Raw genomic sequence first — 16,125 nt, forward strand, 5'->3', positions numbered from 1 at the left:
TCTGCATGCGTCCTAAGCACTTTGATGAAATCAAGAAACAAAACCGCAGATGGCCCATTATGGGATGCAGCAAAATTAAATGGGTAATAAATGCAGCTATAAAATACTAATCAATGGCCTATCTGGGCCATTTGGGTGTGAAATATGTGAACTAAAAGCTTTTCGTCTCCTGAATATTGTCTTTATTTTCTACATTTCCATTGATCAGGTTGAATCACAAAGACTTTAAGTCTTTATTGAGCATTGTAAACAACATGTGGTGAACATTTCAGACAACTAGTTTTGAAAAGAATAGCAAAATGTCCAATACAATACATTTCAAGAAACTGTCGTGACACAATGAACAACTGGCTGCATGTGCATATAATGTGTTGCTTTGTTGTAATTACTGCATCCTTATGTTTTCACCACTCTACTGTCTTCTATAATTCAACATTCTTACATAAAGAGCATTTAATATTAATCTAATTAAATCATTCAGGCTGGCTGTGGATGTAGCTTATCGTTAAATATTATGGCACAGATCAGGGCTTTCTATGTGATTCATGTTTTATGATGACCATGAGCGCAGCGTTTCTGTGGCTGCTTTGACCTGTCTCTTTACATTCATTTCCGTCAACCTTTGAAATATTGATAAAAACACACAGCGGCATATGCAGCTGCATTGGAAATCAGAAGCTCAGTTCGCCCCGAAGCAGCCCCGAGGAAGCCCGACTGAGGATGAGGGCTTGACCCTGAATGGCAGAGCCTGCAGCCTCCATTGATTTCATATCTGGCAAATTTTTCTGTTCTTTATTTTTTGATTCACGTAACCGCGAAGCTGAACTGACAAGTGATGCAATTATATGACAATTAAGTAAATTTTGTCCAATCAATAGCTATCCCTCTTTAAACAGATTAGTTGAGGATATCTCTGGGACTCAGCAGGTGCATTTGAAATGATCAGAGAGTAGATTTCTCAGGAACATCAGTCACCGCTAATACAAGTTTGGAGGACATTATTAAATGAAGATTTAATAGTTTTTTTTCTGAGTACAAAAAAAGAAAACTTTGGAGCTGTTTGTGCTAAGAGAGGCAAGACTTTAATGTGCTTCATGGAAAGAAGGATTTACGCTTAAAAGAAAAAGGTTTGCAGAGAGAGCGTTTTACGATACACTCAAGTCATATCTTCATCTCCTAGATTAGAGAGGAATTTCTGTGATAGGTTTTCAGAGTTCACAGCACCAGTAGTTAAAAAAACAAAACAAACCTGCTTTGGTTATCAAGGATTTTAAAGAGTGTTTTAGACTTAATAGTTTATTTTAGGGCAGCAATGTTGTGATTTTAACTGGTTTTCATACATGGGGATGACTTGTTTTGTGTGATTGTTTGACTCACCTGTCTCTCCCCATACAGGAAGATATTCATCCTGCTGGATATCCAACATCAGCTCCAGACCATTCCCAGTCCCACCCTTCATCGTCACCAGCAGGGGTCGTCCGTCTTGGCCTGAATTGAACGTGTAGCATTTTCCATAGCGTGTGAATATCTGAAGGACACATAAAAGGGAATTTCGTTAACAACCAGTGACAACATTTCATCTTCAAGTGCTCATTTCTGACCCACAAAGAAAAGCTCAATTTAGAGCTCTATCGGATTAATTCTCACAGAAAGGATTGTTTCAGACTTTGGAGGCAGTCGTTGTGACCTAACTGTAACCTGCACTCATTACACTGACAGCAGCAGCCCTCAGAGATCTTCGTGCTAAAATACAGTGGACAAACTGAGCCCTCATCTTTCTCAGCACTGCATTACTTTATAGCTTCTACTTGAGTTAATATGACAGTTTTCTTTTCTGAGTATTTCGGAGCTCTGCCTGAGAACCGTAATATATGACAACAATGAAAGCTGGCATCAAAGAAAGTCTCTCAAAAGTGAAAAAGTAATTTTCAATCTCAAAAAAAATCCTTTTGTGGATGGAAGAGTAACCAATAATAGTTTGTATTTGTAGGCATACGTTCATTAAAAAACAAAACTAAACAAAACTAAACTAAAGGAAACAAAACAAAACAAAACTAGAGTTTTGTACAAAAGGCCTAAATGTTGTCCCTGTTATGGACAGACAAGCTGTCCAGGGTGTACACTGCCTCCTCTGAACGTCAGAGGATAGACTCCACTTTCTGGAACAGAATTGACAGATGTGAAACATTGTAGTGTAACAGTGCTTGAATGTGAGTTTGCTGCTGCTCTTTTGTTTACCAGAATAATTGATAGTCTGTACGATAAAAAACATGTTAAATGATTACTATTAACAACTATTGTGAACTGCCATGTTATTTTTCTTGACCGATTATACTTTTGATACAGGTGAAGCTGCTTTGGTTGATAAATGGGGTGATATTTTGCATTTATTTTTAAGAAAACATTTCAGTAGTGTGGATGTACAGTATCACTGAATTCTCTAACCTAAATCTTGGTCCTTTAGAACCTGTTGTACTGCTTTTCAAGCTGATACGACCATAACCCCAATCACAGAGTTGAATAGTATTGATAGAACTGTACAACGTCCAGAAGATCATTCCGTTTATACTTTTAACATATCAGAATAAATGTTCAGGTCAGAAAGATTGCATCCCAGAAAAACTCAGAAGTAACTTAAAAAATACAGAAGAAAATTAATGAAGAATGATAATTACAAAGATTTGCATTTTTAATTATACTTTGATATTTATAAAAAATAAATTGGCATTTGAAACAGACATACAGTGTTTAGCTCAGTATACATGGATGTTTCTACTCAATCCAAAATCCAAAACTATTGAAAGTATTACATTTAAAATAGAACTAATCACCAGTAATCAAACATCTAAACATTAAACTGGACCCAACCACCACACAGTATGCTGTGTTATTAGTATGACATATACTGTGCAGATCCATCCACGTGAGAGCTCGAGCTTGCAGCAGGGAGTTGTGACCTATTGGCAGAAACACGATTGCTAGTGAACTAATGGATATATAATCGAATCATAAACATTAGGAAATGGAAAACTTTGGCGAGGATCCAAAGTAAAATGATCCTCGACATTGTTGTCAGGGCGCATGTTCGTGAACCCTGCAGCAAAGCCCAATTACCTTATCATTAGCCTTCAACATTGTAACATTCGCATTAGGAAACAACAGGAGGAAGCGGAGGGAAGGTCTGAAGAGAAGATGTGAGATGAGAGTTAATCAGTGAAATATATTTTGTCTTCGATTCTACATTCTGTGCTCGTATTGCATGACAAACACCAGGATTCAATGCAGGAGAGTAAAACTAAAAACAAATTGTTCACACGTGGTTTAAAAGGTTGTTTGTTTTTTGTTAATTGAGTTTTCCAAAAATGGCTGCACCTGTCTTGTGCACTGCATTGTGAGGACGTGGGCGCAGCATGAGAAGGCGTTTATTACATGGTTGACTTATGAGTCAGGCATTCACGCTTCATGACAAATTACTCAAATGTCACAAACACCAGATGCACACAGAGCAAAAACCACAAAAAAAAAACCCTCAACCATGTGGCACAAAGAAAAAGTTAGTAAAATGTGAAACCTGCTCAGCGAAGGATGTGGGGAAGAATGGAAAGCAAAACACAATGGATCACTTCCCAAGGAACTGCAATATGGGTGCTATTAAGACACAAAACTGTGAAATGTAATAGAAAAGTCTTTTGATAGTCCAACACAATATGAAATGTGACCTTTTAAGTGCGTAAGTGGCAAAATAGAGTCAAAAGCATCGCCTGCAATGCTCCCTTATGTGCAGAAGCTCCTGAGCAGGATAAAAACATCAATAAAATGCCCCTGAAATCCATCTTCGTATCAGAGTTGCCTCTCACTATAATCAGATCTCTTTTTATCATTACTCTTTGGGATATAAAGTCTCGAGGAGGCTTATGATATCATTGAGCCCCTTCCATCTGCTCGGGCATGATATCTGACAATGACAATGTGCAATACCTGCAAAAACAAAGTTGGTTGAAGTCTAAGCTCTTTGGAAATGATAGATTTTTAACTGGAGACCCATCCACCTCCAGACATGCCTCCAATTTGTTAGGCCAATTCCTTTTCAAGGTTTTCCACATTGAAGCTCAACAAGACAGATTTGTTTTTCAGCGGAGGACAAGTTTGAACAAAGCAAGACGCACTGCTGCACAGTATGAAAAGCAAGATACGCATCAAGACAATAGCGATAGAATCAGCGTGATTGGGTGACTGTTTATTTCACATGATTCATGAACCTCCATGAACCGCGTGCGCACATTCCATGAGGATGAGCAATTGTGCTTGTATGGGAGATGGTGTACAGTATTTGCATGCGTGTGTGCAGCCGCTCTGCCCGCCATCTGTGTGCATGTGTTGGTGCTGTGGTGATTGACTGCAGCGGCCTGTAGTCAGAGTTGCTGTGGTAACCAAGGCGATTGTGCTGGCAGCATTGAGTGAGGAGCAGCGGCAGCAGCGGTGGGTGCCGCTGGTGACCTTGGGGAGTCAGGATCTTCATTGTGTTCGGTAGCTCGGAGTTTAGTCTCACCAGGCCTCCTGTCATCTGTCTATCAAAGTAACTGTCTGTCTCATTCACCTGTCACCTGACAATAAGTAAATAGCTCGTGCTGCATTCAAGTCTTTTGAGTTTTTATCTCAAACTAACTTCGAAATTAATTAATTCCCATGTGAAAAGAGGGGATATGGTCAGTATTGAATGACTCCACACAGTGGTATAAATATCTGCAACTTGTCGTTATTAGACCACTAGCTCAAACACAGAGCATTAAAAGTGAGAAAATATTTGCTAGGTCTAAGCAGCTTTCCCTAAGGAGATAAATCCTGCACTGCATTTGGGTTTTGTGCACCACTGAACAGTAAGCCATATATATTGCATTAAAAATATGAACCCCTGTAGCTCTTTAATGTGTAAACAGAGCAAAAAATAAATATTTAAATCAAGCCCACCTATCAGGAAAAGCACAAAGAGAGACATCACCCTCTCTCTCGTTCTTGCAGGGTGTAGAAATGCCACCGTCTTCCTCTTGGATAAATAATTCACAGGCAGACAGCCTGAGACTGTTGATATGGCCCTCGGCTATCCTTCACATGACAATGTGACAAGGATGCACAGGCTGTTCCCTAAAGTTCCCGGTGAATGCCGCTTCCCCTCCTCTTCATTGATTTTAAGATCAGTGCGAAGCAAAAACATAAAATGTGTCACTGACACACCTGTCAGGATTGAACATAACCCAGATAAATAAATGATTCGCAAAAACACTCCCTATGGTCTGTGTAATTGTGTTCTCACAACAGACGTGTAAAAGTAAGAACTGTCTATTAAACAAGTTAAATTAAGCTTAGAAAAAGGTAAGTCCAAGACATGTTTGTTTGATCTTCTGTCATCACTTTGAATTAAAGATAAAAGAAACAAAACTAGACTCAGCTAAGACCAACTAAAATAACTTAAACAATGTGAATAGAAGTTGTTCCAACAACTCAACAGTGACTATTGGGTAAAAGAAGCACCAAACCAATAATAGAAAATTAAAACATATAATAAAAATAATAGGTGATGTTAGAAATAAATGAAAGATGCTGTCAATTGACAGATAAAAATTACATTTAGGTATACTTCATAGTTTTCAGATTCAGGGAAAATGGTTAATATCCACTTCACTTGTATCATGCTCATAGCTACAGCAGTCTAAACGTACTTTTCACACATGCACACACACACTGATGACAACTGCCATGCAAGGTGCTAGACCTCCATTAGTAGTGATTTGGGGCTGAGTGTCCTGCCCCGGGGACACTTCAACATATGGATAGGGCAAAAGGGACTTGATTTGGGAATTAGGAGACATCACGCTCTACCAACGGAGTCACGGCAAGTGACTTAAAGCTGGCAAGTGAGTTTTAATCTTTGACATTTTGGCTGTTTTCTTTCTGATGGAGTGTGTGTTGCCATCATGTCAGCCTCTGGAGAGCTTTCTAAAGCCTTCAGAGGAGAGGTTGCGATTGCGCTTGAGGGTGGCATTCTAAAAGCTCTCGAAATGATTTGAAATAAATGATCACACTCTGGGGAAAATTATCTGCAAGTGATGTGGAGAGCAACAATATTACTTTTTTAATGGGCTCTATTTTCAGAGAGGATCAATGTTTAATTGTACACATTTTTAGACAAACTTTTCTAGGATTACTGTGGGTCTTGAGTTTAGAAAAGCAAACTTGCAGTTGAATGTTCTCAGGTTTGAATCCCACTGCCAATAGGTCAGCACTCTGGGTCCCTGATCAAGGAGTTTAACCCCTGACAGTGTTCTGCTCACTGCACTAAAGCACATGGGTGGCTATGATTAACTCTGAAAAGGGTTTATTAAATACAAATCAATAACTTCTCCAAGGCAATCAAAAAAAAAGCGTGACGATACGAAAGGATCATGAGCAATTACAGCAATAAATCAACTGACATGTGCATCAATATACCTTTGTGACGTGTCCACCTTGAATTATTGTGCTTCATCTGCATAAAAAGGGAGTGTTGTAAACATCTTACAATCAAATCCAATAAATCAACACAGACACAAGCGTCCCACTGCTTTGGGTGAAGACAACAACTCATTCCAACAAAGGCTTAACATGAAGCTTGTCAAATCTCTCGAGAAGTGACCTCGTCTCAAGGTCTATTTAGTTGTTATTTTGGAGCTGTCATGCTAATCAAACAGTCAATGAACAGATGAGAACCCCCAACAGACTATTTAATGGTCCTTGAGATGAGAGTGCTTTGCCAAGTGACGTTTCCAAGGTCAAGAACTTCCCTCCACTTATAGTTAAACCAACACGTGTGACAAGTCCTGGATGTGCTCGTGATCATGGAAAGATGCAACATTTACATTAAAATTAAAAACCAAAGTAACTTTCCGCTGATGGGGACTCTGATGTGAAAGAGCTACATGGGCCTTTTACACGAGAAATATCTTAAAATCCATTCCGGTCCAATAGTAACGCAGATGCTCTGGTTGGTTATAGGAGAGTAGGTGGGGGCAACCGGGGGCAACCGTGGCTCAGGTGGTAGAGTGGTCGTCTTTCGGAGTGAGAGGTCGGAGGTTCGATCCCAGTCTACACTGGTCTATGTGTCGAAGTGTCCTTGGGCAAGACACTGAACCCTAAATTGCTCCCAGTGGTCGACTAGCGCCTTGCATGGCAGCTCTGTCCCATTGGTGTGTGAATGTGAGCGTGAATGGGTGAATGACTGATATGTGAAGCGCTTTGGGACTGCACTCAGTGTGGTTAGAAGGCGCTATAAAAAAAAAAGGTGTGAGTCAAATGTGTAGGTAGAGAGCTGAGCTCACACTGGAGGAGCACAGCAAGTTTTATAGTTACATGGAGCCAAACAAAGTCACACCTGTTAAACAAAAAAACAAGCCTGCATTGCTTTCTGGACTAATGAGGCTGCTCTTGTTAATGCTGCAAACAGAGCAGGAAAATATTAAGGGTGTTATTTTTGCAGGGAAAAGCTGGTTGTTTTGGTTTAAATGCCTGTAACTCTTGCTATTTTTGGGGTACCGTTATTGCTCTCATCAGCATCATTTCCAGACGCAGCAGGAGTCTGCTCTGAGCAACCGACGCTCGAAAAACCAATGTGTAGCAATAGCCAGCATAACTGACCATAAAAGATGTAAACACATCGTCTAGACATGAAAGTAAGACAATGAATACATATTTATCTAAACCTCCCAGTAAGATTCAGCAAAACGGGGTAGACTGTTGTCAATCAATGAGGCGCACAGAAGGGTGATGGCAGCATGTTCTCTCATTGATTTATTTATTTTTTTTACCTAAAATCAATGTCCATGACCCCATAGTGAGGATAAATCTGTGTGATGAGAATTAGGCATGCGAGTTGTTTAAGCACTGCTAACCACTGCAGAGCCACGGGATGGAGGGAATAATAGATTTATATGGCCACTGAACCATATTTATTGAGATTTACGAGCAGCTCAGCAATGTTGGGGGGGGTTCCTGCACAAAAGTCAATACATCCTGAAACCGATTGTACATAGACAGGCTCTCCTTCCTTCTTCACACCTTGCTCCTCGAGGGTGACTGATTTTATTGGTCTGACTCATGCCGACAGCTTGTCTTGCCTGCCCTGAGGCCAAGGAGGGCATCATCGATTATCTATGCACTGGCACATATACCCAAAATTCTGGCTGGGGCATTATGTTTATCTGGGTAGAAGGCAGCATGTTTCTCAGTCACCCCCTTGAAATACTTTGTACAAGGAGAAGCTTTACTGTTGTGCGGAAATGTGTTTGACTGTGATAACTTGCTTTGTGCTTCGAGATGTGATGCATTTAAATGTGAGGCATTATGTGTGGATGTGGTTTGATGACACAGTCTGGGAGCTGCCACTGAGGCGAGCAGTTTGAAACGATTGGCTTTCTCCTAAAACATAAAATAGTCCTTAGTCATGCCTGCAGCAAATGACAGGGGAAAACCTACCTCACCGACATCAAACTGTGTTTCAAACAACAGAAAATGTACTTAACTGAAAACAAATTTGGGTAATGAGGTGGGAGAGAGAGGAACACTGGATTTCACATTGTTCTCACGATGATGGAGTGCAATCAATGGGGCTGCAGTTTACCATCGAGGCCAACGCTAACAACACTCTATCACGGTGTCAGCAAGTGCTGTAACTTGCTGCTAAATGAATCAAAAGTCTTCATTAGAGGCCCGATTGGTCTCTTGAGAGCTTAGGACTGTACACACATTGATCCTGCAGTGAGTGACGATGGAGGGAGGATTCATTGAGGGCAAACGGAGACTACAGACAATTCAGGTATTTTTGCATGGATCTCCAATAAAATGGCTCAGTGTTTAAACAGCCGGTTTGAGGACCTGCAGATCCAGCCTTATCAGGTGAGGAGAGGATGAAGAACAAAGAACAGCTGATGAAAATAACACGTGAAATATTAAATCAGTTTAAGAACCTTATTATCCTAAAATTATGAAGATAAAGTCTCATTATGGGTGGAAATACAGTGCAATGTGAATCCTGGCAGACAACACATAAATAGTCGCATGCAGGAAGCTTTAAGAGGTTAGTTAATGGAACTACTGAGGCACATTACCAAGCAGCAGTGCAGGAGAATGCGCGCAGAGTGTGTGGTAATAATATGAGCTCAAAGCAAATTAATTACGCTGATAACTATGTATTTCTGGGCGCTGACAGATAAACAATCAGTTTACTAAGCATTTATAATAGAATAAACTGCACAGGGCCAAAAAATAAAAAATCTGCATCAACCTGTTGGGAGGGGGCGGAGGAGCTATAACCAAACGAGCCCAAAGAAATGGGTATGGAACTTTGGCAATCACACTCACAGTGCTGAAATTACGCGGCCCGCAGAGCTCTCCCTGGTACCGACAATATAACAGCATCTCCTCCAGCTGGTGTCCCAGCCGGTCCAGCAGCTGCCTCATGGACGGCTGGGATTCCCGCGGAGGAGGGAGGAAGTGGTTGAAGTCCAAAATCCGAGACAGAGGCGACCAGGGCGGCTCTTCTTGCGCGCTGTCGTCGCCGCCGCCGCCGCCTCCTCCTCCTCCTCCTCCGCTGACTTCTCGCGTCGGGATGAGCGCCTCACGCGCAGCGGGCGACACCTGCCAGTTTCTCCCCAAAAGTCCCAACCACCTCCCCGCGCTGAAGATGTCGGTCTTCTTCATGCGTCGCGGCAGCAAGAGGTTCTGGTTGCAGATGGTGACCGCGGGGAAGACCAGCCGCTTGGCGTACACCATGTGCGCTTTGGTGTAAACGGGCGATGACAGCAGGTACCGCACTCTGTTGCTGGACCAGGTGAAGAGCAGCGCCAGGGCGGCCAGGAACGCCAGCAGCCACGCGACTCTCCGGGGGTACGAGCCGCTCAGGAAGATGTGTCTCAAGCCGTGCAAAGTGGTGTGTTTCAAGAAGAGCTTCCCGGCTTCGGCGAGGGAGGCCGGTCTCGGTTTGGATCCCCCGGACGACTCGCACCGGCACATTTTGGCGGAGCGGTTGGTGCGCGCTGCGCGCTCCACATCGGCCCCACCGTGGTCACAGTAAATGAGCCGAAACTCGCCTCCGCGCGCCCAGATAGCTGCTGTTTTTGTCAGAGACTTTGAAGAGCGAGAGAGAGATAGAGAGAGAGAGAGAGACGGACAGAGAGAGAGAGAGAGGGAGAGGGAGGGAGAGAGAAAGAGTAAGAGAGCGTGAGAGAGAGAAAGTGAAGCGCAGCACGCACGCAGCTCCGCTCGGTCCTCGCAGGCACGGAGCAGCAGCTTGTGGTGGTGATGGGGGAGTATTTTGTCAGCCGCACAATGTACCCAAAGCATGTCCAAAGGGAATAAGGGGGGGCAAAGTTAGTCACCATAATTTAGTGCGCAACTGTGCAGCAACAGGAGTCCGGGGGATTTTTTGTCATCGAAATTACAAACAGTTAGTCTGGGAAAGTCAGAACGAAATTCCTCAGAGATAAAACGTTCATTCCAAATCACACAATTACACTGTAATGCCCGAACTTCCCGTCTGCCGCCCCTCTTTTTTAATTCTCACTTTCCCATCTCCGCCTCTTCCATCATCCTCACTCTTCACATGCACACCTCCCTCATTGCATCCCCAGTGCTGTTTTTTTTTAAAACTGAATCATGCAGTAGCTGCAGACCATTTGTCTTCCTTTTGAAACCCATCACACACACGCACACACACAGTGTGTATTCCTCCTCAAAATTGGACATGGTGTTATGGGCGTTAACACTGTTGAGTTGAAGGTCTTTTATATTATCCTTTCCCCAAGTTGAATATTGAGAGCTTTAACATTTTCACTCACAGGTGTGAGTAAACAGATTGACATTCCCTTCTGTCAATGATTCATTTCATTCTAAGACAAAAAAAAAGAAGCAAGAAAGAAGAACAAAAAAGGTCAACGTGCTGCCAGTAAATTATTGGAAGTGATGCAGCCTATCTTTAAAGCAACCCCTGATGTTAAAAAGAACAACAAAAAACAAACAAACAAAAAAAATGCTTAATGGTTTTATTTTTGACCCTGCGGTGCTCTGGTTTGGCTTTGATGAGGGGAAACTTACAGACCAGTAACAAAGGCTTGAATGCACCATTGACAAAGTAGTTTGTAAAAACCGTTCCTCTCTTAGGGGGTGTTTGTTAAGTGATGGTTTATGCTTGGTTGGCCACCATCACACAGTGTTCCAACGCAGAGTAAAAGCTGGATGCTGTACAGCTCTGATTCAAACGGTCTGCTCCCACTTTAAAGGTAGTGTTTGTGAGAGTGCGCGCCTAAGAGAGGAGCTGAGCTGGAAATGGTGCAAACGGCAGGAGAGAGCATGAATGAGGGGTACTTAGTCAATCCATTTTTTTATATCACATGTTCTAAAGAATGAATCCAGCTTCTTGAAATTTTGCTGTGATCTGGAATCACAATGAGACAGATGGTGAAAAAAACCCACAGTTTTTTTTATTGATTTCAATGAACCTGCTTTACGATTGAAATTAAGATCTCTTTTGCAATGAGACAGAGTCCAAGAAGGCTTTGCAAAATCACTGGAATTTTTATCGCATTAGCAAATAGTCAGAAACAGAGGAAGAGTTAATTTCAGTATAGTCATGGTATCCTTCCACTCAGGAAACATTTTTGGAAGTCAGTGTACTGTTGCTTCGGTTAAAAAAAAGCACAGTGTTTTCTTTGTAACTGTGACAACACAATATAAATGTCTTCTGAGTCTGGAGAAGAAATTAATATTAATTCCATTAATTAAATTTTTTTTTTTAATTCTTCAGTTATTTAAGTTACAGTTTAACTTGTTGACTGAGTAGCCTTCACATGGCATTGGCTGAAAAACAGGTTGATTCAAGCTTTGTCTCCTGCCAGTGTTTTGAGGTGTGTTTGGGAACGACACTCACATTGCCTAAGTGGATGGTGCTTAATGGGTCTGTTGAAAGACATCCAAATTGTAACAGGCTTTAAGATGCGTTTGAAAATGCATCAAACTATTGTTTGGCTAAATAAACCCTCATTTCAGCATAATTATTTTCTTCTTTGAGGTTCTTTCTTGTATTTGAGGATGGATCTTTTCATGCTAAAATGATCGCTGGAAGTATTTCAAAATGTAACTGTGCATTTGTTTCTGAGGGGAGTCGTTGCTGTGGCATGTGTCTTTATGTGTGACCCCAATGGACATTTATATATTGGTAATACAAATAAATAATATACACAAAGGGCTGACTGTTTCAAGAAAATAAGCTCAGGTGGAATTTATCGGGGCCTGAAGGCGAGCAGAGAGACATATGACATGAATACAAGCAATTCAGACTGACCCCCTAACCCAAGAAGCATGTCTTCAGATTGTGAGAGGAACCGAGAGCATCAGGAAAAGAACCAACACACAATCCTCATGTAAAAACCTCCTACAAAACTTGCCACTCATCCCTCTCTCTTTTTTTTTTTTTTTGAAACTCAGCAACTGTATCAAACCATCTCATCCTCAAGTTTCTTTTAATGCTTCCCTACATTTCTCTGTACATTCCTTTCTTTGTACATTGGACCACTTCTTTGGAATACTGGGCTGTCTTGTTCTCCAGACTCTGCCTCAGCACAATGTCGATGACCTGACACGTACAGTGTATGCGCCACAAGGCTCAAGAACAATGAGGCAGGGATGATGGGATCAGACCACCACCTGCAGTTTCTTCTCTCTCCCATGTTACAGGGTTCACACAGGATGCGCCCTGCATCCCTCGTTCTTTTTGCTGCCTTTTTTCCCGCTCACTGCCGATACCGCTGCACGTGTCACGTTATGTCCCTTTAGAGGATAATCAAGTCTCCCACTGAGGCGATTACTCATGTTTCAACGAGGGAGGATGTCATGGGGATCGGCTGTGGCTCTGCAATGTCTTCTCGGTGAGATCCCTCCCAAACATGCTGTATTCATGAGGAGGTCCTGGTAATCAAGATGTGCTTGATTGAATGCAGTCATGTACGGAAAGCTGAATACCTGAGGAAAAGAAAGTGGGAGAAAGCCAGAACGAAGCAGACACATGAGGGAATTTTTTTTTTTTTCCCCTTTGGTTCGAAGGATTACTCTAAATCACCTGAATATTACATTTGAAGACACTGTGGGAGGTGCATCAGAATTCAAAGAAGATGAATTCTGACACTTGTTGGCATTTAGCAACATTTGTTCAACAATTTTCCCCAGCCAGCTCATCAAGAGAGAGACATATTGGAGGAGAGGCTCTGTGCAACAAGCTAATCCGTCTGGGTGAAGGGATAATGATGTACTTGCTTGACAGAGAAGCACAATCCCACTGCAAGTGTAACGACAACAGAATAACAAACGCATGCTGCCCTGAAACCGCAGCAAAGAATTTCACTAATGAAGCCATTATGAAAGCAAACAGGGATCTTCGTTTGGGGTGCGTGGGCCCATATCTTTAGTTTATTATTACCTAACTGTGTGTGACAGTTTTAAATATCCTACTTGATTGATGAGTTTCTAAAATAAACCAAACAATTTCTTCTTGTGAATAAAACAGGGACACAGTGTTTCAACTGCCTTTCACTTATTTGATCAGGAGAGAATAAAAGGCAATAAACCCGCCCCCCAAAAAGCAGTTCCTTTGATTAGTATTGGGCAGAAAAATGTCGACTTTGGCTAAAGGAATATTGATTTTTCAGAGTTGTGTGTATCCCAAGGCTGCAGTTTTCAGACTATAAAAATACTTGCTTGCATGCTTCTCCAAAGTACACAGGCTTGAGGAATCCCAAGGCCTTTGCTTCGAGGGGAAATACACACATGGTATTCCTGCAATCAAACCCTTTAATTGTGTTACTAAATCTGAGAGCTGTTCAACACAAAGCCGATGTAGATTGTTAACACAGAAAATATTTGGAGGGAGAATTGATGGAGTCAGACATGTCAGCAAACAAGAAGGAGATAATTATAGTAACACTGTCCACAAATAGTCTTACCCTTCGTAAAAGTTATGTCGGAAATTCAATTGCACTCTTGAGCTCCACAGAGTATTGGATTCTTGATTGCAAGGAGTTAATGTGAATGAGAGTAATAAGTACATTGCTGGGTTTTTTGGGTTTTGTTTTTTTTTTTTTTGTGGTGGGTGGGGGGGGGGGGGGGGGGGTTGCTTTGACAGTTCCTCTAAATGTGAAAAAGACTTCAGTTTCAATCAGTGAAACCAGTGAAGCAGTTAAAAGTCAAGTGTTGATGAATGAAAAGGCACCGACAAGCACAGAAATTTAATAGCTGCCACTCCACGTTGTGTCTTATCGGTCGCTTTAGCAAACCAGAGGGGATTACACCTTTTGGCATGCAGCGTGTGCCAGGAACAGGGTTCAAATGCAAGTACCATCGGTGTGAGTATTGAAGCAGCGGTGCACATTGAGCTGGCTGAAAACACAGTTAGTTTGACTTTTACTGTGTACAGCTGTCCAAAACTGTGATATTATAGAAGTTTTTTGCCTAATTTATTCATATTCATAGTTTCACAAGTACCACACTTGAATAGACGTGTTGGAAATGTGTAACGATAATACACATACAGTATATTATACGTAAATGAGGAGCGATGTAGAGGATCTCTGTTGCATGGTTACATATGTGGATGTGTTGACATGTTGGCTGGAGAACAGGTTATTCTTTTCTTTCAAATTCTCACCTCTCTTACAGATCTCAAGTCTGACAATCCCTAATTAGAATAAACTAAAGCCAGCATCCTTTGGGTACCATGCAGAGGCATAAAGTGTCATTTTATGCAGTTATAGTGTTATTAGGCTGTCCAAGGGTCAAATTAAACCAATGACAAAGTCTGACAATCTATGAGAAAAAAAAAAAACCCTCTTAGCAATACAGTGCAGCTTGGACCTCTATTTATTTGCTTGACAAATTAATGTACAATTTTAATAATCTTTTTAATGACAGGGTATTTATTATTTCACTCAGAACACTTTGCTTGGTTTCAGTGCTGCAGTTTTTTCTTTTTAACTATTTCCATGAAACTCTTGCCTAAAGAAAAATAAAACTGCCTCTTTGATTTTGTATCATGAGAGAGTGTGGAAAATGTATTAATTCTTATCTAAAAATACAGTGAGAGGTAATTCCCTGCATGTTATCTGGTGGCTAAAGTAAATAAGCAATTGGAAGTTGTATGTCAGCCTGCATGCACTAATGGCACAAAGTTTGTTTGGGGTAGCACAGGGGTGTCGAGGCACTTTGCGCTTAATCAAACTGCCACTCGCTCTGCTCATCGGGGTGTGGCTGACCAGCTTAGACCTGGACATTTGTACGGCCAAAATCCATGCAACAAGACAAGTGGTGCTGTGTAATAAAACCCACTAAAAAAAAAACCAACCTCCAATGCCAACTTCTGTCCTCAAAAAGCACGGTTTAAACTCTACCTCTATCATCACCTCCCGTCTGTTGCCTCCAACAGTTCGAGTGTAAGTCTCAGTTTGACTACTCGGGCATAAACACAGCGCAGTTACCGTCTTCCTGCCACTGTGTCCCATGTATCTTTACACTGTAAGTCAACCTTCCTCTCACTCGCACATCTTTGCTCACTACCACCTTCCCTCTGTGATCGCCATATTCTCTCTGCTTCTCTTGGATGCTGCTGTTTCTTGTCTGTCTCCCGCTGCGAGCCGTCGATGCTGAGGCATCCAAGAAGGAGAGGGAGAGAGAGAGAGAGAGAGAGAGATAGAACAAGGGAGAGAGAGGGGGGGGGGTGAAGGACAGCAAAAAGGAGAGAAAACGGGTGGGAGCAATGACAGTCGGGGTCCTGAAGCCGCAGGGGCTGGCGGAGGAGCAGCTGGTGATTTACAGAGACAATTTTGAGGATGATTGTGTACATGATCTGCTCTAAGAGACAAATGTCACAGGGGCCACTTTCCCAATAGCGTCTCAATCTGCGGTGCTATATGGTTGAATTAAATACCGCATCGGGTAAATACTGATCGACCGTAAAAACAAACAGGAGAGGCGACAGTCAATGGAAGTCTCTTTGACTGCAAGCCTGTGAAGACAGGGCACTTCAGGCAGTGACATTGAAACAATGCTGGATAT

At 41.9% G+C, this 16,125-nt stretch overlaps 1 protein-coding gene across 3 annotated transcripts in view; it reads right to left on the reverse strand.

Annotated features, from left to right (window-relative positions):
• Nucleotides 1-16,125, reverse strand: part of asic1b (acid-sensing (proton-gated) ion channel 1b) — a gene marked incomplete at both ends in the record, with an annotated part of 164,225 nt that overhangs the window by 21,403 nt on the left and 126,697 nt on the right. For 2 of the 3 annotated variants that reach the window (XM_080495017.1, XM_080495015.1), the window contains one exon: nucleotides 1,378-1,528. In XM_080495017.1, coding sequence (XP_080351143.1) covers nucleotides 1,378-1,528 — 151 coding nt within the window. Of the gene's footprint in view, nucleotides 1-1,377; nucleotides 1,529-9,390; nucleotides 10,042-16,125 lie in introns of those variants that run through there. The other variant, XM_080495016.1, reaches the window with a different exon arrangement.

This window comes from Blennius ocellaris (genome assembly GCF_963422515.1).
Source record: "Blennius ocellaris genome assembly, chromosome: 4".
Lineage (NCBI taxonomy): Eukaryota > Metazoa > Chordata > Actinopteri > Blenniiformes > Blenniidae > Blennius > Blennius ocellaris.